The 23,514-nt window shown below is 39.1% G+C and overlaps 1 protein-coding gene across 1 annotated transcript in view; it reads left to right on the top strand.

The window, feature by feature from the left end:
* Positions 1-21,271, top strand: part of slitrk6 (SLIT and NTRK-like family, member 6) — a 22,205-nt gene extending 934 nt beyond the window's left edge. The window contains exon 2 of the mRNA XM_024294499.2: positions 17,171-21,271. Coding sequence (XP_024150267.1) covers positions 17,186-19,720 — 2,535 coding nt within the window. The 5' untranslated portion in view covers positions 17,171-17,185 and the 3' untranslated portion in view covers positions 19,721-21,271. The remainder of the gene's footprint in view (positions 1-17,170) is intronic.
* Positions 21,272-23,514: the final 2,243 nt, after the last annotated feature.

Below are 23,514 nucleotides of genomic sequence, written 5' to 3' on the forward strand. Positions count from 1 at the left end.
CAGCACATCAGATTAAACCAGCAATGCGTAGCATTTATGGCTAATTTAATCACTTTCTCCTGCAGGAATTCACTCTACACACACTTCAATTATTAGATAAGGTTATAGGTAAATGAAAGTTAACCAGGCAGGCGCCGTCTCATTATCTTTAGGTTATGAATTGGATAATTGAATATAGAAACCGCAGGATTAATGGAGGGTTAATGGCCTAATTGCATTGTTATAAATCACTTAATAGTACAAACTGAGAAGTCCTTCCCCAAATCACTTTAAATGTGTATTGATTGAGGTCCAGTTGGACAAATGGAGTTAAATTAGGGATGTTCCTTTTAATGCATTGTCTTCTGCTTCAGAGATAATTATTTGTGGACCAACATCGATGGCCGATAATCACCCAGCAGCAGGAAATTACTGATTAAAAAAGCAGTGTTTACCTGACGATATGAGCCACTAAACAAACTATCGGAGTCAATGGAAAATTCATTGAGGTGTTTTGGCAATATGTAAAGAAGCCAGAGGAAATGATTAGCTTGACAGGTGCAGTAGAGTAGAGCTCCGGGACAGAACGAGGAGCAAGGGAGTTGAACTATCCCTTGGCTCCCGAGTGGGCGGATGTCATAATTATTATTTCTCCTGGATTACAGCGGAGGGCCACAGGCACTCTGCGGATATATGTGGGTGTAGTGGTAGTGTTGACTTCATAGGGCAAGCCACATCACTTCTAATACGGAGGGAGAAAAAGGACAAGTCCCGCAGTAATTGGTGCCAGGGAAGCCGGGGAGACGATCAGAGGGAGAGCACACAAAAAAATCAAGGCTGAGGATGCACGCATGAAAGTAATGAAAGGAGTGCAGGGGGGGGGGGGTTGGTTCTGATCCCCATGTCACGGGGAAATAAAACGTCCTCGTCACTGGAAGCCACAAATCTCTTTATCACTTGTCATCTCACATATTATTTGCATCTAGATGCAAATCACTCGTAGCTGTTTGGGCAGATTGATGGTATTTTAGGCACGTTTTATGTCTGTCCCAGTTGTTCACATAGGGGGCTTAACTCATTATTTGTACATGAATATATATTGTCTGACTCTGGCTCATAAGATTTACCACTGTTGTTTATATTTTGCTGAAAAAGAGCCCAAACTATCCTAATTTTGACTTGTTTCACTCATTTCCAATCACTTAATGGGCAAAAAACTTCAATTCTAAAACCTGTGTAATAATTAGTTGCAGTTTTAGACACCTATACCTCGATTCCAGGGTGCCTGACCGATCCATTGATTGTTGGACCATCTAGGCGCATGCGGGGTGTAGACCCATGACGTAACTATGCGTCATAACGGTGCGACTACAGTGGTTCTCTGTATTTCTATTTCACACGCTGATTTGTGGATTTGCCGCATCTCCGGTCCTTAAGTAGTACCGAATCCAAAGGATATAAAATTCTTTGCAGGAAGATTGCGGGAGGTGAAGGAAGAATACAGCCAAAACTTTCGGTTTGGATCTTGAGTCTGGAAAAGTGCTGGTTGGTCACTTGCTGTTGTCGTAATATCTTTATGCCAGTCGATGGATTTCATCGTGTAACAACAGAAGCTCCGCCTTAACTGGTCCGATCCATTTTTCTATGGACCAAAGTGATGCGAATTGGTCCTGCCTATAGGGTCCATTTTACAATGCAAACACTCAAAATCATCTTGCACCGGTTTGGTCCAGTCCAGTCTGGACCACTCATTGGAAAAGAGGCATTCTGATTGTGATTTTTGTGTCTTTGATGTTTTAACAAATTCTTGTGTCATTTTTGTGATGAAATAGGACATATATTAACAATTAAGCTCAAAATTGCACTGATTATTTCTATGTTTAAATCCTTGTGAATCAGGAGCAGATCAAAAAGAAATTGCAGTTTGAAAAAGATTGTATTTGTGACGTAAAAAATGAGGTGAGCCACCAGCTCCTTGCTCTGCTCAAGAGGACTAGATCCAAGTCTCCTCGTTTAAACTGGGTCAAAACTGTATGACTGGATAGCTTCAATATTGCTAGTCATTTTTGTTGTTAGTTTGGGCTCTGAGGGGCTGTTAGCTTGCAGGAGTTCATGTTTACAGATAGCTGTCAGCAACAGGGAGGGCACTAATGATCCCGCCCTGCACTCGGAGGTGAATTTCTAATGAACTACTACTAAAAATGTGTCCTAGAAATTGACTCAAGCTTTATTTCAATTGTTATTTTGGCTAATTATGCCATAATCCCTTTTAAAAGACCACTGGGAACACTTTTTAAAATAGCTCAAAAAATGATCGGAGTGGGTCTTTAAACCAGGATTAAAAGGCTAACGGCTGCTTCATCCATCCTCTCAACATCTACCTCCCTGCCTATTTTTTTTCTCTTCCTTTTTGACTCACTCCCGATCGGCTGAGTAAGGTGAATTTAGCTTCTGTTTGACTGAATGATCTTCAGGTCATCAGCAGAGAGAAAGTAAAGCAAAGACAGCTGGGAAACAAAGAGGGTCTCAAGTCATTTAAGGTCATTACCAGGTGTCATTTGTATATTATGCACCTTTTGTGTAAAAAAAAAATATATATTTGTTTTTATGGAAATAGTTTGCATTATAAATCTACTCCCAGTTTTAAAACTATAGTTGCTGTGGGCTAAGTTGTTACATGATCTGTTTCATTGACAAATCGTTGGTTCTTTTGGACTATTTCTAAGTATATATTTTTTTAATATAAAATGACAAAAATATTTTTTTAGTGTTTTTTCTTATAAAGTTTACTTTATTTCTAACTTGTATACGGTGACTATGACAGAATATATTATTATGAAGAGCAAAATATTTAAAGTTATTTAAGATATAAGTTAATTTATTCTCGAAAAAAATTTCTATTTTTACTCATTTTGGTTAAAAATTTGACATCTTTTAAGTTTAAAGGTTATAATAATTTCCTTTTTTAAAATGTTTTAATGTGTTCGATTAAATTGTATTTGTTGGGCTGCAACATAAAATGTGTTCTGGATTTTAGCCCCCTGTACAATTGAATTCGTCACCCCTGGTCTAATTGGTCAAAGTTTAGCTAGTGTAGCTTTTGACGCGCATTAAATGGCAACATGTTTTGTAAGTAGAGTGCAAAAACGCAGTTAAAACCTTGTGTAGCACCACATGAACACAAGAGTTTGGAATGCGGAAGCCCAAAATGCATATATGTGCATTTACATAAACCAGGGGTGTCCAAAGTCAGTCCTTGAGGGCCAGTGTCCTGCTGGTTCTCCAATATTGGTTTAGTATTTCTTTTTTTTTTTTTTTAATTAACTTTGTTTCTGAGAAAGACTCAGAGTTGACTGAAATAAATTACCAGGTAGGACATCTATCTTATTGTGAAAAGCACTTCTTGTGAAATCCTTTCTGTTAAGTTGTCAGACAGGGTTCACCGTATCATTAAAAGTAGCTTTTGCCTGTTTGTGCTTAGAGCTTCAGCCATTCTACTGCTGTTGACTAGTAGTTTGTTGTTTCAAATACCTGGAAGAAAATAGCCTCCTTCACTAAAAGCAGCACCTGCTATAAACCTCTCTGTCAGGAGGAATATAGGAGTGTGGAGCTCCAGGCCAGCAAGATCTCTTATTGGAGTCTGCCAAGTCAATAAAGTCTTTGCAGTGCTCCTCTTTGTTTTCCACTTGGGGCACTGGTGATGCAAATGTGGAAATTTTGCTCAACTTCAATGTGATTCTTTAAAAATTACTAAAGCTGAGCTTTAAAAATTGATGTCTTACCAGGTAAGGAAATTTGCTCAAGTCAAGCCAGGTTCTGAGTTGTTCTTGTTTCTTTTCCAGAATCAATGTGAATGCTGAATTTCGACATAGAATACAATTTTTCAATTGATTCTACTTTATTTTTTTACACTTACTGACCCAGTAAACAACCATGAAACTGGATGTCGTGCAAGCAATTTCTGTCATATTTCAGTAACTGGTATCAGCCAACGCCTGAACTTTATGAAGCTACTCAACAGGCAGAAACTTGTTTAAGTGCCATATTATTATAGCTGCGGGGACGCAGACTTTTTTTAAATAGGATGGAACCGTGTGAGGCTGTAAATTATGTTGTTTAAGCTGCCCAGCTTGGAGCAAAACAGTGGATGGAAGACCTCAGCCGGCTGGAGATGTAGATCGTCTCGTTTTAGATATTGGTCAGAAGGCAACAATTTGTTGTAAAAATACCTATTTTTATTCTTTTATTATTAGTGGTGCTAATTGTTACTTTCAAAACAAGTCATTCCAAAGGGGGTTTGTCTAAGGATGACTTGTATCCGTAAATATAGAAACAACAGCATTTCGTAATGGAGGATAGTCTCTAACAAATAGCCTTATTTAAAAAACGTATTTCTTTAGCTGAATGCCAAAATTTATTAATTCTAAACATATTTTTTGCCACCAAATGAAATATTAAAATATACACAGGTCATTATACAGTTGTAGGCATGGTTTTAGCCTTTCTGACCACCTTCAATGACAAAAAGATAACGTCTGCTAAAGAATCAGGCCAAATTATAATTTAGTTAAATTTAATCAGTTTGTAGGTACAACATTTTTCTTGAATTTAGGGGAAAAAACATGTTTCTCTTATCATTGTTACAATTATTTTTCATTTTTCAATAAACATTCCCTTTTTATTGAATTTATTTCACCATATTTGTAAAAACATTATTTTTATCTGATCAAAATTAGATATTATACAAATATAACTAATGAATCCATAATTGAACTATTGTTCATTGAAAATCCAAAGGAATTTTGAACTTGATGGTCAAACTTGAATTGATTCAATGAATTGATATGGCAACCAGTCATTTTTAAGAAAATTTAATTTGAAATTTCCGTAACAGTTTGCTCCCTCTACATGTTTTTGTTTAGGTGTGAGGAAAAAGTACTTAATTCATTTGATCTTTTGTCAGTATTCTGTTGAAATCAGTATTCTGATTTCTGAAATCATCCACATCTGAGTGTTGATGCTCTTAAGACTTGCCCAGTTCTCTCACATCAGCTAACCTTTGTATAAAGTCACATAATCACAGACTACTTTTTCTTTCCTCTTTCAGTCATGATTGCAAACATATAATACAACGAAATAACTGCTGTTAGGCTGGGTTTTGATTCGAAATGTTACCCTAATCAACTGAGCTTGGTATGGTTTCTTGAAAACTGATGATAAAGCAGCACCAGAGCAAACAAACTGAAAAAGCAGCTCAGCACGACTACAAAGCAAACTCAGAGGAAGTCCCTGCAGAGCTCAGCTGTATGTTATGGTAGCTCCAGTTAATCAGCACGGTGACGTTAATGTTTTTTAATACTTCTGCCTACTTAGCAACACGATAATTTATTTCTAATTGCTGGATTAACTTTGTTTTCTTCTTTTAGTGTCGAGGCTTTTCCCACAGCTTCAAAAATAAATCTTTATGTTGTCAGTAGTTATTACCTTTGCTATGCTAATTGGTCAACATTTTTGTCAGACAAGATTACACAGCTGCTGGACAAGTTGCCTAACCCCATATTGCCTTTGTTTGCATCGCAACTCCTTTTTCTTGTTGTGACATCACGTGTGATTACCACACGTGCCGCGGCGTTTGCTAATCCTCAGGTATTCTAACTCCGGTTATCTTTAGGGGCGTCACAAATCTATGTCAACAGCAAACAGGGGCTTATGGGTGATGTTATGGTCTACGCCAGTGGTATTTGTCTTTGAAGCCTCACGTCCAATAATGGGTTTTAACAGGAGTTGGAAACTCTGTCTTTAATTGCCCCCTGCAGTATTCCAACCTAATTGGTCTTGAAAGGTCTCAGCCAGAAGATGCAGGTCACTTTGCGCCTCTGTAGCTGTCAGGTCATAAGGCTTTCAATTAAAGCAGCCATAGTACCTGGTCTTATAAAACATTAACAAGGAGAAAACTATTTTCTTTGAAGTAGATGGGAAGGAATTTGTCTTTTAGGTCCCTTGTTGTACCCTTCAACCACCAAGTTAATAAAAAGTTTTGATCAATTCTTATTTTTTGTCGATAAACACTCTTGTCCATTTGATTATATTGTGTTCCTTTTGTCAGTAATAGTGCTGGTTTGTCTTCTCTTGCTTTTGTTACTCTGTTGGAGGCATATTTTACCCAAAGCCTTTAAAAAAAATTCAAGAAAAGGCTTTAAAGAAGCCTAATAAAACCTGCTGTTTCTCAGAAAAAAAAGAGTGAAAAGTAAAAAAAAAAAAAAAAAAAACAACAACACCACAATGTTCAGATGGACTAAACTTGAAACAATACTCGTGTTGCATCAGATCAGGGAAACATCTGCTGAGTTTGACATCAACTGAACTCGCACAGATTTCAATCAGTGTGCTTGGAGTGTCACATGGGTGGAGTTCCAGGTCTTACCCCCTCTGCATCATAAACCTACTTAAGCTGATCCCGGTATGACATAGAAATGTATTATGGAAGTGTCTAGTGAATAAACAGTCAGAGGGCAGAGCAGTGCTGAATCAGAATAGGAAGTGCCTGACTTTTGTGAATCTTTTGACCTTTTCCACAACAGGAAATAAGGTAGGATTACTGCAATCCGACGACTTGGAAACTAAGTGATTCATTTGATAAAGTTGTGAGAAGTTTTTGACTGTATAATGTGAATGGAATATAATAACAACTAGATAGATGGCATTACCTGCGAAAACGCTAGTGTGAATGCTGTAAGCTGAATGTGGTTGCTGATGATGCTAGAGCTGATAGCTGAAAATGCTGAAGCTGAAAGCTTGCAAAAATAGTCTAATTTTGCCAAAACAGCTAGCATACTGATAAAACATTAGCTAAACTCCAAATTAGCCTAAGAAACTGTATTAAAATCTAAATTAAACAAAACAGCTAGCATAATACTGAAATATAGCTAAGCTCCACATTGTCCTATAAACCTGGAAAAAAAATGTCTAATTTTGCCAAAATAATGCAAAATTGCCAAATTTACAAAAATTTGCCAAAATTTGCTAAAATATTAGATAAATTTCAACGTAACCTAAAAAACTGGGGAAATTTCTTATTTTGCTAATATTTTTGGATAATGCTAAAATATTTGCTAAATTCTAAAATAGCCAAAACAGCTAATATAATATTGAAATATAGCTAAGCTCCAAATTATCCCATGAAGATGGAAAAAATGTATAATTTTGCCAAAATATAGCGAAATTTGCCAACTTAAAAAAAAAATTGCCAAAATTTGCTAAAATATTAGATATATTCCAACTTGGCCTAAAAAACTGGAGAAATGTCTTATTTTGCTAATAATTTGGCATAATGCTAAAATATTTGCTAAATTCAAAGTTGGACTAAAAAAATTGAAAAATGTCTAAATTTACCAAAAACAGATAGCATAATACTGAAATATAGCTAAACTCCAAATTTTCCCATAGACCTGGAAAAAATGTATAATTTTGCCAAAATATAGCAAAATTTGCTAAAATTTGCCAGAATTTGCTAAAATATTAGCTAAATTCAACCTAACCTAAAAAACTGGAGAAATGTCTTATTTTCTGCTAATGTTTTTGGCATAATTGCCAAAATATTGGCTAAATTCCAAATTAGCCTAAAAAACTTGAAACATGTCTAAATTAGCCAAAACAGGTAGCATAATGCTGAAATATATCTTAACTCAAAAGTATCCCATAAATCTGGAAAAAAATTAAAATTTTGCCAAAATATTCCGTAAAAAAAGCCTAAAAAACTGGAAAAATGTCTACATTAGCCTAAAACAGCTAGCATGTTTACTAAAATAAAAGCTAAACTCCAAATTATTCTAAAATCCCAGTAGTTGTTGAACGTTTGAAAGTTTGAATGGTGTCTCTGTCTGAAAGGTTCAGTTTCAAAGTGCATGAAGTTTTTGAAGGATTGAGCAGTTTCTCATTCATTTTCTAAGGGGTATATTTTTGCTTAATAGTGCAAAAACTATAAAATTTATGAATACAAAAAGTTCAAGCATTTATTTTCTGAACGAGCTAAACTTTTTGGTACCAAGATTAGTGAAATGGTTGAAAGAGTGATTGAGCTTTTATGTGCCAAAAAACATTTAGAAAGTTGCAGGAGAATCACTGTAGTGTGAATATAGTCAACTTACCTGTTTCTTAATACACCTACCACTGTCTGTTGTAGTCTGTATCGTGCCTGCTCAGATTTGAGGAGTTTAAGGGTCTATGCCAGAGATAGTTCTATTTTATGGATTGTAAAAAAATAAATAAATAAAAAAAAAAACATACTTGTTTTGGACTTTTTTTTTAGAATACATAAAATAGAACTATCTGCCATAAACCCTTAGACCTAGGTCCTACTAAAGCTGAATCTGAGCAAACTGCATATTGCATGCACATGGTACAGTCCAATTTTAGTGTTGACTACAGTTTAAACTCAATATACTGTATCCTTTTTAACTGACAAAAGCTTAACTATGTCTTCTTTAGTTTCATTAGATCCAGTGTAGTGAAAAGTGGCCAAACTCATACATGTAAAGAACTAGAGTGCGTTACTAGGGCCATAATTCAAACTGTCACTCCTGGGGCATTTTCGTCCCAGCTGGTGGGACCGCTCTGAATACAATGATTTCTGTTGTCAGCTAAGCCTTTATAAACAGCGCTGTTTCACACGGCGCTGTTGCTGCTGTCCATTTATATACAGTCATTGGGACTGCATGACACCTTCAACCTTTAGTCAGACGATAGCAATTTGTTGGAGATCAAGAGATTAACGATTAATTAACCTTTGAATGTAATGACAAAAATAGTACTTTGCACAGCACATTTAACCCCTTTATGCCTCAGTTTATTTTTAATTATATAAAAGAAATTTTCTTTTTCTTTTGTTCAAGATGATGCAAAATTAAGTGGAGTCCTGGATTTATTGGTAGGTTGCCAAATAGGGACATGCAGGATGAAGGGGTTAGGTTATGTTATTTTTACTGAGCGTTTTAAAATAACATCTATAACAAATTTAATTAGTTAGTTTAGGTTTTTGATTTATTTTTTTATTTCATTGTAGATCTTCATACATCTGTCAGTCATATGACAATTGTATGACTCTGTTTTTGTTTTCTGGTATCATGAGTCTGGTGGATGATACCACTTTGTTCCGTCTGTTTATTGTGCTGGTTGTAAATATGACTGCCTTTTAATCAGCTCAGCATGGTCAAAAAAGGGCTGTGATTAGACCATTAGGTGGCTTAATTTGGTGTATTAATATTCTTACTATGAAAAAAAAGTAAAGTATTTATGGGGATTTTACTACATCGGTGCAAATGCTATCCTAATTTAAAGGTGAAGTGTGGAATCTTTTAAAACTTGTGGTAGCTGTCAGTGTCAGTCTTTCTAAATTTTGAAAATTGTATCAAAAAATTTAAACGTCACCAGAAAACCAAATGGAAAGTAGGTAAATGCAAGTGACTTTACTTATAATTTTGGGACTTGTAACCTATTTTGTTGAACATCAATTGCGTTTTTAATAGATTAGATCTTTTGTTGAATATTTTTGGTGAATATGTAGTAGATAAAGCGTTGGATGTGACAGAATGTAGAAATAACATGTTTTTCAATATACATAATTAAAAGTAACCCCACATAGTATAATTTAATGTTTTCTTATCATCTAAATTACTTTAAAACATGTGTTTTCTAAGTATAATAAACACTGAAGGATAGTCTATTTGTTATTTTTAATAAACTGATATCAGGTAAATGCTGTCATCTACCTGCAGATTTGTCAGTTCTTGCTTTTGGGTTGATTGTTTTATACTTGTCAGGTCATCTTATATAAAGTTCTGCTTTCTTGGTTCTATACCTTGTTTCAATCAGTGACTAAATTGTACATGTCAGTTTTAGTGTAGACTCAGACTGTAAATTATATCTAGATGTCAGGCCTTGAATGTCTTTCTGAGCAACAGGGAGGTTGATCAGCAGAGATTGGTCCGTCTTTTATTCTGAAGGACTACATATCCTCACAGCTGCTCTTCAAAAAAAGTGAGATCAAAAACGGATTTAGTTGAAAGTTGTCTTGAAAAGAAAGTAACTAAATTGTCCATCAGTTGATGTTTTGAAAAAGAACAAATAAGAATACTAAATTTAGCTACAGTGAGTTTCGGCTAGCTTCATTTTAGTTGATCTTGCGATAGTGTCAGTGACATTATTGTCTTAATTTGAACGATCAAAAGACAGTTTACAAGTATTTAAAAAGAGATCAATCGTTTTCCTACATGCATGGACACTACAGAAAAAAAGACTTTAAGAAATGCGTCTAATAATTCATCTGGTTCTAGCACAATTTAATTGGTGCAACTGTGACAAGAAAAATTCTAGAACTTCAAGATGTCTGTCCAAAATTTGACACCAAAACACACAATTTCGTGGCAAAAAAGTGCATATGGTTAATTAAAAACCGAGCCAGAAAGTCTGAAAGAAATTCAATTCTATAAGGTCAGTTTCACTAATAATCAAATGCTGCACCACATGAAGGTAGACTAAAGCTGATTAGTCTTTGCTTTCCTTGTTATCCATTTGACCATCTGTACCTACCTGCATCTGTGTTTTCTTAACAAATCTACCTCCAATCTGCCAGTTCTCCTGGTGACTCACTCCAGCACGGAAAGTGTCGCCGTTTAAAGGGACAAGTGAAGTGGGCGGAGGGAAATGTACACGTGTTTGCTGCAAATGGGTCTTCTTACAAAACACACCTTGATGCCACTGCACACTGGTGTATTCTGTCTGCTCATTTCTGTAGAACTAATTACCGCACATTAGTTAAACAGACCATTTGAAATGCAAGCCTGCGAAATCACACTTGCCAGGGGAGGTAAGCCCCCGCCTCCCATCCTCATGCAGCTCTTGTGCTTCTATTATTAGTTCTATCGTGAATATGTTCTCTATCAGAAACTATGGTCTGCCAGAGGAGAACAGTGAGCAAGGACTCTAATAAAATAGATACAGGAAAGGGTAAGGGAAACAGTTTGTTGTCATATAGGTGTGAGTTTCTATCCTTCACCGTACTCGTATGTCACTTTCAACATCTTGTCAAGTGATCAGCATGACTTATAAGACCCAGGAAAGCTTGCAGTTGATTTTTTAACAAGGCACTGAAGGTGTTTCTTAAGATGCAAGCCATGTAGCTTCCTGCAAAACATGCAGTAAAAGCCTCGCTCCCTTCATTACAGCCAACGGGATCTTTTTTCCGCATGGCAGAGTCGCTGGGAGAACTGAGCAGCCAAAAGGCTTATACCTCCTGGTTTAGTGGACAGGGTTGCAACTAATAGTCACTTGGCTGTTGATAAATCTAATGATGATTTGTAATAGACTATTTTGGTAGCATATATTTCTGATATGATTCTAGATGGTTATCAAACAGCATTAGTGTCAAAAGATCGAGGTCCTTGATCAGGGGTGTCCAAAGTCAGACCTCGAGGATCGGTGTCCTATATACTTTTCAACCAACCTACCATTGAAATTCATTATCGGCCAAACACAACTGATTCATGTAATCAGTAGCAGATAAGCCAGGGTTTCTGGAAAACCAGCAGGAGGCCGGCCCTTGAGGACTGACTTTGGACACACATGGTCTAGATTATGACCACTCTCTTGATCTTCAGATCAACATAAAAAAATGCTTTTTTAAGACATTTGAGCTGTGGGATTTTGGTTAAAAACGTCATAATCAAAATTGAAACACTACTGGGAACGTTTTTTTAAAATAAAAAAAAAATGTCATTGGGGGACTTTAAACAACGTGTTTTGTTTCACAGAAAATGTTATTCCGAACAAGAAAAAAAGCCAACGTTTATCATCTTCTTCTTCTTCTTCATTTTCTTAGTTTCTTAGTTTTAAGCATACTGCTTAAAACAACTAGCTATTGCTGGGGTAATTTTTTGACCAACTATAGCTTTGCTCTGACTCTGTTGACATGTTTCTTGTATCGACATGTTGTAAAACTCTTGTAGATTCTGTAGGTAATATGTCTCGGACCTTATTAATTTCTTTTTTGGAAAAAAAACCCTGTATTTTTCCATCGATAATGCAGCCCTTAAACCATCATTTCTGCAGTCAGGTAGGGGAGCTTGGATAAATTACTCTTAATGGTCCTTCTTTCTTAAGATCCATTGATCACCATGACCGCAAACAGCCGAGCAAAAACAAGTGCTAAGGTCAAAAGATTCTCAGTTGAATAAGAAGCTTTTAAAAATAAGTAAAGAAACAAAAATGGTCTGCTATATCCACGAGATATCATTTTATGCTAAAAATGTACTTAATGGAGTTGGAGAAAAGGCTGTAGGTGTCAAGTCCTGCAGTGGATAACAAGTCTTTGGTACATGAGCTACAAAAAAGAGGAATTATGCTTCTGCCTTATAAGTTTTTTTTTGTGGCTACTGCATACATTACTTACACTGACAGTGATGAGCACAAAACACGACGACTCTTAGGTTCTTTCTCTGAAAATACTACACTAAACTGTCGGCTGGTAGCGAGCGCGTTTGGTTCAAATCCATTTTCATGTTGTTGTCATCCACTGTTACCTACACCACGAGTGTGTCAATTCACAGCTAAACTATGACAAATGTTGGGATGAGAAAAACATGCTGTACTGCAGGGCTCTGACCGCCGTGAAGCGTGCAAAATCAATGGAAAGCAAGGGCGTATGTGTTGCTCGCTGTGGAACTGTGCGCTCTCGCTTTGCAGATGTGTAGCCAATGGTTCTGTCTTGCAGTATATCAGACGGTCTGAGAGTCCATGTCTTATTGAAGATGAATAAATCAGAAAGGGAGGGAAGTTGTCAGAAGGGGAAAAAAAATGTGTCCTGTGACTTTATCAGTAAAAATGTATGCAGCTGAGGCTCTCAATTAGACCACAAAAAACAAGTCGTGACAGTTTATTTAATGTTTCTAACATCATTTATCCACTTGTTAGTGAACTGAAAGACTCAAAACAAGGTTGGATTGAGTACGGTTAGGTGCTAGTTGTCAAGGCTGCCTCATCATCTTTGGAGTCCGGGTCATGAACTCAACTTCCATTCTAAATGTTCACCAGCCCACTCAAACTGTCAACAATGCAGTTTGTCAAGAAATACTTGACCATCTCTTTTAAGAAACAGTACAAAGTTTGCATTTGTTTATAAGTGTTATGCAACTACATGAGTGGCATTAGAAATGTCTGTTTACTGACTTGTTTATGCTACTACAATTATAAAGAGCTTGTGTCAACGTGACATGCCATTTTACCCATGAAGAGCCACTACACTAATGATACGAATTCCATGGTGTCACGGAGCACCTTGCAGTGCGGCAACAATGCCTCTTAAAGCCGGATGAAATGAAGTGTGAACATGCTATTTATGGCCTCGTAAGAGGGCAGAGCCCATCGCCCATGCTACAGCATCTGCAAGACAGTCCCCATGTGCGATAAATAGTCTGTAACTGATTTTCAAGACTTTCCTGTCTTACCCTCCTCAGGGTCTGCGTGGTTTCTGATGTCAGCCTCGCATGCATGATAAAAGATCTCATTAGATTTTACTAGATATCTAATTAAATTGTCTAAACAGAAAGATACATGCTTCTGAATTCACACAAGAGAGTGCAAAGGCGGTCTGGCATCGAAAGAGTTTTATGTCTTGTGCCCGTCACTCTGAGTTCCACGCAACATTGACTGCCTGAAAAATGGATCAGTTAGTAGAGTCTGTCTGAAATATGGAAGACAGAGCGCTTCTAGCTGCATCTTTCTTTAGCAACATTCAACTGTTATCATAATAAGATCTGTTGATACTTTGTTGTGTTTTACTGTCGTCTGTAGTTCAAGGTGAGAACTTCAGCTTTTACCATGAGATACTAGGAACAGACAGTTGTTAGACAATGAAATGTGTCATATAAACAGCAATAATCTCCCAGGTTTGAAAAATCTGATTATTATTTATGTCAACCACAAACAAAGTTGGTTAAAGATCTTTCCATCTTTCCACATTGGTCTCTTTTGCTTTAACCCTTGTGCTATCCTAAGTTTGTGGAATTGGGAGTTGGGTCATCTGGACTCCAAAAGATAGCGCGCTGAACTTTTTTTTCCCCAATGATGTTTTTATTTTCACTGGCAGACATTGAATCCTGTCCACCTTCATCCACATTTGTCATTCGATGGATAACATGTCAATGTAAGGCTTGGGTCATCTGGACCCCATAAGATAGCACTAGGGTTAAGGTCAACTTCAATTATTTTTTTAACTATTTATTTGCAACTGGTGTGTTTAACCAGATAAAAACAAGTTTTCTTGAATTACCTGGTTTCCTAAATGATATACAAACTAGAAACCAAGTTTCCCTTACAAGGGTAGGGGATTAGAAACACCCAGTGTCCTACACCAAAGCAAATCAAATGGTAAATAGTGGATACTTGCACAGCGCTTTTCTTCCTTGCTTTAAGGCCCAAAGCAGTTTATGCTATGCAGGTTCTTAAAAGTGCTTTAAGCATGTGGTGTTCACACTGGATTGTTGCTACCCAATACTAGTGCAAATACCTACAGTTGGAAGAGGCTAAGTGCGAAATGTCAAACCGGTTTCAATCTTACCAATCTTGCTCCAGGCCTTTTCTTTTAGAGCTTTATTCCGATAAATAAAATACTTGATTTCATGTAATATTGGCTGGATTCCATGATCAATTTTCAGACGGTTGGCATTTTCATGGGTTAAAAAGGATGCTACCCTTACATAACTACCAAATCCGAGACCCTGATTGGTTGAAGTTCAAGTGGTTTACCTTTCAACGCTCCTTCAATGGCTTCACAGTTTGTATATACAACCTTAAAACTTGTGTGGCAACGTATTAGAGTTTTGAGAACCCGAAACACCTATATACGCATGTTTACATGGACTTGAAAGTGCTCACCGGGACGCACTTTACAGAGGCCGGTGTGAATTTAGGATTACAGTAAAGCGTTTTTTCCACTGAGTGGTCCAATACAATCCGGTAAGGAGTAGTACAGTATGGTCTAGTTAGTTAAGCCTTGCTCCCACTAAGCAGTTTGTTGGGGGCCCTAAATAGGTACGGTTCAGTACTTTTTAATGTGTCAATTTTACAACAGAAATGTTCACAATACCAGACTGTACCTTACCAGATTGCTCAGTGGAAATGATGCTTCACGGTCCCATTCACATACACATGCACATTAGAAAAATGGTGGTCCTTAACCACTAGGAGCACTGTAGAGTTCAGTGTCTTGGCCAAGGGCACTTCGACATATTGATGGGCAAGGCAGTCCGATCACTTGACCACTTTACTACCTCTGCACTGCAGATGCTGCTTATCTAAAAAAAAATAGTCTTTAGACAACAAAAGATTCCAATAGTACCAATCAAAAGAAACATGCCAATGGTAATTATTTTTCTTGTTTAAACAATGTAAACAGTAATAACACTGCTTTTTGTCATTAGTCCTCATATTTTGTGCATTATTTTATCTCCAAATAGCATACCCTGCCTCTTAATGGAAACAGGTATTTAGTAGTTCGTAATTAAAGCTTCTGTTTCTTAAGAAATCACAATCATTACCTTGAAAGAGGCACCTTTTACATTTGAAATGCACTCAGTGCAATAATTCTTTATAAGCAAACGACTAATAGTTGCTGATGAGTGTTTTGAGAAACTCCACACGTAGGTGTTATACTTATTGAGCCGTGTGCACCCGAAGTTGAAAATGCACTACTAATTACAGAGAAGATGTGCTTTGTCTGATGTGGTAATCCTAGTACAAGAATGAAGGAGGAAGAGGGGCGCGGGGATTGCTTTTTGCTGTAGATGGTGTTCTGTAGCTAAATAATCAACATTTATTGAATTGGAGCGGGGGCTGGGAGGTTTCAGGTGACCTTGGAGTGTATGCTTGTAGACCTCATAGACACGGCTTAGTTTTGTTCAATAATGCTGCTCGGCTCGACATCACAGGAATGTAATGAGGCATTACGTAAAGGTGTAAATGAAAGGGAAAGGCAGAACTTCAGGGAAAGATCGGGCTGCAGACTTTGAAAATGTGGGGTTTAGAGGTGCATGGATGGATGCACATTTAAAATCCGTTCAGCCTTTAGGCCACATTTTGGAGTTCATTTGCTCCAAGTAATGAAAAAAGGCCGTCCTGGAATATTTTCAACATGAACGAAGCCCGTCATCAGTCCACGTTCATCAGAATTGAGTGTCAGACGCATCAGGAACGAAAGAATTACATCTCTGACAAACTCAGCTGAACCAAACAGGCCCAGTCTTGCTAGAGTGAAGCCTCCCAGATGCTAATCAGATTCATTAACAAGAAGAGCTGTCATCTCCCCTCATCGTTGCTCTTTGAAGAATTCTGTTAGTTAACAGTGAATATCTGGATCATCTCTGAAAAAGACGCGTGCGCTTCTTCACCAGCTCCCTCCGAGGGATATATCCTTTCATCCACTGTGATTTCAGTCAACTTACTGGAATGGATTTGGATGTGGTGCTGAGGCTGCTTATCATTAAAAATCACTTCACAGTGATTCTCCTTGTTATTAAAAAATAAAGCGTGCTTATAGACTGCAGTTTCCCGTGGACAGTGGAGAGTTTTTCCCTGACGTTCTTCACGTCTTACAGTCGCGTACAATAAGCATAATTGGTGCCTCTTTGACATGGTTTGAGGCAATTTTTGCCCAGCGTGAGTCACGCCGAGAAAGTCTTTTAGTCAGATGAGTCAGCATGTGTAAGGGGTGGAGAAATAAGTCAGATAAGTCTCCCTATATGTGGCATTATCCCGCAGTGAGTCAGTGGAACCGTCTTCATTTCCACTTTCAACCTTTAAAAAGTATTCCCTGCCATGTAGATGTTTCTGACACAAACATTTGCAAGGATACCAATTCCTATGAAAAAAAAAACATCCCGTATACATTTTCAAACTAAAGGTCAACATTTTGTAGGAAATGAGGTGGAATTGTATTATAGTTTTCACTTCAAAAAGGGTAAAAACACCTTTTTTCTTTTCATCCATATACATCAGAGAAAAACATTTTCTCTCAAGGACAAGTCCTGTTAAAGTTTGCGACTTTAGTATGTAAATATTTGGATTGTTTCAAAAGAAAAACCACTCACAGCTCTTTTTTTTCTCTCCTCCCCATCCCCCCATCCTTTGCTTCTATCCACAGACGTCTCAGACCGCAATGCAGGGCTGTATCATTTTCATCAGCTTGTTCTTAACGGCGGCCCGATCCCAAGATATCCATCCCTCACAGGCTTCATCCTCCATTAGCGAGTCTTGTGACTCCCTGTGCTCATGTGAGGCGAAAGACGGCATCCTTCATCTTAACTGCGAGCAGAGGAACATCAGCAAAATCTCCCAAATCAAAATCCCGCCAGGCATCCCCTTCCACCTGAACCTTTATAAAAATGACCTGGTCGAGCTTAGGACTGAGGAAATGGAAGGGCTTAAGGGTGCCCTTTCCCTGCATGTGGGGGGTAATAGCATACAAGAGCTGGAGCCAGGGGTCTTCGGCGCTCTGGGGACGCTGAAAAAGCTCCACATAAACAGCAATTTCCTCGTCACTCTGAAAGAAGACACTTTCCAAGGCTTGGTGAATCTGGAGTTCCTCCAGGCTGACACAAACTTCATTCAGGTCATTGAACCGGGGGCCTTCAACAAACTGATCCGCCTCAAAGTCCTGATCCTCAACGACAACTCCATTGAGTTCTTACCCAACAACATTTTCCGCTTCGTGCCCCTCACACACCTGGACCTGCGAGGCAACAAGCTGCAGACGCTGCCGTACGTGGGTTTCCTGGAGCACATTGGCCGGATTATGGAGCTGCTCCTGGAGGACAACAGCTGGATCTGCGACTGTGATATTCTGCATTTAAAAATCTGGATGGAAAACATGAGATCCCAGTCCGCCATCGGGGATGTGGTTTGCAGCGCTCCGCAAAACTTGAAGGGGAGTATCCTCGCTAAAGTCAAGCGGGACGTTTTGTGTCCTTCGCACGCGGATATCAACCTAGAGGAGCCCTCGAAGTCGCTGGATATGGTTGTGACTCCTTCATCCAAAGTGTTTCAGATTCCCAAACTGAACAATGCCAAAGATGATGCCAGGTTCCCAACGCCATCCCACGCTCCAGGCAGTCCCTGTGCAAGTCACTGCGCCTGTCACAACCACCCTGTGTCTGGCTTTTTGATGCACTGTCAGGACGGAGGGATCCAAAAGGTCTCAGATATTGGAATTACTCAGCGCAGTCCTACCAAACTGATCTTGACAGGAAATATGATTCAGAAACTCTTGAAATATGATTTTGTCACATATGACAGTTTGGAGACCCTCAACTTATCCAACAACAGAATCGATTACATTGATAACGAGACTTTCCTCAGCTTGAGCAGCCTGAAAAAGCTGTTTTTGAACGGAAATAAGCTAGAAAAGCTGTTCTCCACTATGTTTGTGGGACTCCACAACCTCGAGAATCTTTATCTGGAATACAACCTCATCAAAGAGATTGCTCCTGGGACTTTTAATCCCCTGCCAAACCTGAAACTCTTGTCTTTAAATAATAACCAGCTCAGTTCTCTTCCTGCGCAGATATTTCGCAACGTGCCCCTTGCCAAATTAAACCTGAGAAAAAACCTGCTCATGCATCTGCCAGTGAGCAACGTGCTCGATCAACTCGACTCACTGGAGCAGATTTATTTAGAGGACAACCCCTGGGACTGCAGCTGTGACTTGCTCAGCCTTAAACAATGGGTGGAGAAGCTGCGGAAAGACACAGTGGTGGGCTCAATTTTGTGTCACACCCCAAAGAAGGTGATGGAGAGCGAGCTTAGAAGTCTTCATCACGAGGCGCTTTGTCCCGGGTTGGGGACCTACCACCCTGTGCCTCCCAGCGACGAGGAGAGCGTAACAGCCACTTTGGGGCCTGACGGGAGCAGCAGGGGTTTGTTCATTTCCCTCACAGACACCATCCCGCTTTCTGTGCTCATCCTGAGCCTCCTCATCTTCGTCCTCATGATCATATTCTGCTCAGCCGGGCTGGTGGTGTTCATGGTGCACCGACGGCGGCGCAGGGCGAAGAAGAAGGCAGCAGAGGAGCAGCCTAACCCCAACACCACCAGCAGTTCCCCCATCCATCTGCATTACAGCATGTATGGACAGAAAACCACTCACCACACCCTGACTCAGAGAACCGGGTCGGCCACTCTGTACGAAGACAGATCGCATAGCCCTATTGTGCAGATCTGCCGCAACCCCACCTACTGCTCCCAACACAAGGAGCACGACAATTTGGATTACGACGAATCCGGCCCAAAGCATCACATCTGCAGGAGCATCATGGAGAGGGAGAACACGTCTCCGCTGACGGGAAACCCCTGCTCCAAGTTCAGGCCCATGGGTGGAGAGTGCCCGGCCGAGTTCATGACTCTCGGGAATCCCAACTCCTTGTACAGGAACATTCTGGACAGGGGGGAGAAGGAGCTCCAGCAGCTGGGAATTACTGAATACTTCAGGAAAAACATGCCCCAGCTCCAGCCCTCCATGGACATGCAGGGCCCGGGGCACCAGGAGGAGCTGAAGCTAATGGAGGCCATCATGTACACAAGACCGCGCAAGGTCATGCTGGAGCAAACTAAGAACGAGTACTTTGAGCTGAAGGCCAACCTGCACACCGAGCCGGACTACTTAGAAGTTCTGGAGCATCAGACTGCATTTAACTGAGCTGAAGCAGCAAAAAAAAAAAACTGTTTGAACCAAGTGCCTTCTCCTGTTGTGATTCCCACAGTGTGAAATATATAAATATATATAGTATTGGCACATCTCTTTAACTGTAGCACAGAATGTAACTGGTTTGCTCTTTTGTTGGGTTTAACGTGTCGACAGCCACCCCATGTAGCTGCTGGAAGGGCGTCATATTTTACAGAAGAGACTGCCGCAATCCGTCGGGCAGGCCCGGGTCAAAGCCCACTGTGAAATCCACTCAATCAGCTTTTTACATGTGATTAAACGTCCAGCAGCCAAATGAATCGATCCACGCGGCAACCCTCTCTTTCCACCTCCCGCCCGCTAGGAACGAAGCAGATGTTTTGGAACCAAGCGAGCGAATTTCAATCACTGCTTGACCCAGAATTTCTGCTTAATCAGTCTATCCTGATTCCGGCCATGACCTGATTACACCCTCCGTCAACCTAAGGCAGCTTTCACGCCAGAACCAGAATGAATGCTCATAGTGCCGTAGAGTCAGCAAATTGCCAAGCCAATGTTGGAGGGAGTGCGATAGGAGCGCGGTTCCACTGCTGTCCTCCGGAGTGGGGATTGATCCAAAACGAGAGAAACGTATTTTTTTATCGGCTGGTGGTGTTCTGAGAAAGCAGTGTCAGTCAGACGAAAAAGAAGCACTTGGAGTTCAGTAGATATATATATAAATATATACCAGGAGAGTCTTGTCAAAAGGCATAGCACTAATCAAATGCCATAAGATAGTGCATGACAATCAACAGAATCCTGCTGAAACTTATTTTTGCCAGAAGAAGTGAGCCACTTTCAGTTAGTGCGACAGACCATGCGGCGACATTATTTTAGTTCAGAGAAAGCGGTGGCGATTGACGTCTATTGTTGGGGATTTCTACTCGTTCATACTCTTGGAGTCCATGTAAGCACACACTCTGTAGCTTTTCTACTCAACTAGGTTATTTATTCTGTATATTTTGTATATACTTATGTTCTTGTTCTCTCTTTTGGGTTTTGTGTGCCTTCAGTGCTGTACAGAATATAAACAGAAGCTGTAACTGAAACAGGAAATAAAGGATTGCAATATAAGTGAAAACGGGAGACCGTAATTTCCACAAACAGAACGAGAATTTGGCTGCGCTGACTCTCAGCGGCGCGCCTTCTCTGCACTAATTAACTCAGTAGGCACCTGGACAGAAAAAGACATTTTCTCTTCGTTATCAGCCCTCCACAGCGCAGATGTATATTTGCATGGATGTACGTGTCCAAACAGCTTTCGGTCGATTTCCTGCTGCTCCCATCAGTGGCTACAGACTTGCTCCGGCATCAAAAAAACTGGCTTTCTCCTTTTGCTAGGATTTCTGTCTTCTACAATCACCTGACCCGCAATCATTTCCCTTTTTCTAATTGGATTCCCCACGCGAGAACACCCATGACCTCCCAGTTTAGAGTGATCTAGCACGCAGCGCCGTGTCTAAATTAATTCAGACAACATCCAGAAGTAAATGTTTATGAATTTGTATGCAGAACAAAAAAAAAAAAGCAGCACACGCAGCAGGGGAGATGAAAAAATCATCTGCACCTCCATCAAACAAAACAGTTTTTACAAAATGGTAAAAAAGCAAAACTCTTTATCATTTTCCTTTCAGATATCATTTGTTAACAAAAGCTGCACATCGGGAAGTCGCTAGAGATATGACAAGATAAAGATCAACATGATTGCCAAAAAATGGTTCTCTGTAATTTCAGTGCAATGATACAAACCTTAATTTGTTTTTGTTTTATAATTCAGTTCCAACGAAATAAAAGTATGCAAATAATTACAGCTCAGTAAAGTGAGGAACGAAGCGGTTAACCTTTTGGAATAAAACAGATTCTTATATTTATGAATATTTTTACACAACATCCACCGTTTTACACATTATTTTCAATCTTTTAAATCTATTTCTATGCTAATTTTAAGTATGAGTTTCACAAAAGTGGTTTATCTTACGAGCATTTGAGGCCATAAAACTTTGTTTTTGCCAAATGATTTTCTAGATCAAGTGTTCAGGCGGCGAAAAATCGCATGTAAGACCTACTCTGATCATCTTTTGATCTATTTTCAAAGCGTTTCAATTATGAATGTGCCGGGGTTTTTTTTTTTTTTTTTGCAAAAATCCAAAAACTTTCTTGGAAATAGTTTCTTAGGACATAGTGTTAGTGGTTTATAAGAAATTCCCCTCTTGGGTTGTGGACACACATTCCCATCCCCAAGTCGTCACATACTGGTGTTTGGTTAAGGACCCCTATGTATCACTTCTTGACAATTTTGGGTGTCCCTATTTGTCTTTTTTTTTGACATGCTGGCTGTTCAATCAACAATCAATCATGGGTCCTCAACCCTTGGGATGTGGTACTGGACGCAGACTAGTCCTTGGTACACATCCAGTACCCATACCCGGTATTTGTACCCTAACCCTGCACTGGATGCTCTACCAGACACGGTACTGGACCCAAACCAGTACCAGACGTGGTACCGGGCGCGAACCACTACTGGGTTAGGATACATTTACTGGGTTAGGGTACCAGTACTGGACCAGTTTCCATACATGGCCCGGAGGTTGGGGACCTGTGATTTAATGGGAACAGGCAACGAGTCAAAAAACGATGAGTTGGGGACATCCAAGATGTCGATTTTTGACACGGAGGGGTCCTTAACCAAATGTCAATATGTGACGAGTTGGGAGTAAAAATATGTTGTGTGGGCAGAATTGTTGGTCCAGGACAACCCAACCCCTCCCCCGTTGCTGAGAACTCACTGTTACTTGCTCTTCCACTAGCTTACAGCCCCTCACACCCCCAACTTCACATTACTGTTTCGAGCCAAATGCCAGCTCAGACGTGAAAAATCAACACATTTTTTTTCAAGCTGCAGTTTTTTGACTACTCCTGATACACAGCGATTTGAATAGAGACATTCTCAGAAAGATTAATATTCTTCATATATGTCATCCATCATCAGAAAAAAAAAACAATTTTCATTGGAGAATATCTTTGAAGACCCACTTTAAATTAATTTAATTACATCAAAAGTGTTGTAATCAAGAAATTATGCTCGACGACGATAGCGGGGTTTGGATTGTTACTTAGGCGGTGATCCTAATCCATTCACAATTCAAAATGAATGTTTCTAAGATAAACCACAATTTCTACTATATGTTGTTGCTATATGTATTTTTTTTTACTTGGTGGATGTTTGACTTATTAAATAATATGTACTGAATTACCATAATAAATACCTTTATCTAGAACAAGAGTTCAGAATCAACAAAACAGATAAAAACAACGATTTTGAAAGAAAGAAATTACATTTATTACTCTAAACAAAGTCACATAATTTTAAGTTATTTTTGTCTTCCTGCTTATCTTCAGTAGTTGAAAAAAAAAAAACATAAACATTACTGTTGTTTTGGATCATTTAACAACCAATCTCGAAAGTGTTTTTCACAGTTTCTCCAGCTTCAAAGTTTAACTGGTTACAGTTCCAGTAGATCAATGACAAGAAGATGGCAAATGAAGACACAATGTAGCGACTAGAAAACACTCACAATCCTTTCAGCCAAACTGACAACAGTGTTTCCAACAGACATAAAACGACATATTTCCATCTTTAGTAAAAATATACAAAAACTTCCACTTTAGATGAAGATTTTACAGATGTGTTCTGGTGCGGCTTCTCTGCTATGCTAGGCTAGCAGTCACAAATTGTCGACAATAATTAAAATTTCACCAACAACTTGAGC

Source organism: Oryzias melastigma, linkage group LG2 (assembly GCF_002922805.2).
Source record: "Oryzias melastigma strain HK-1 linkage group LG2, ASM292280v2, whole genome shotgun sequence".
In the NCBI taxonomy this organism is placed as follows: domain Eukaryota; kingdom Metazoa; phylum Chordata; class Actinopteri; order Beloniformes; family Adrianichthyidae; genus Oryzias; species Oryzias melastigma.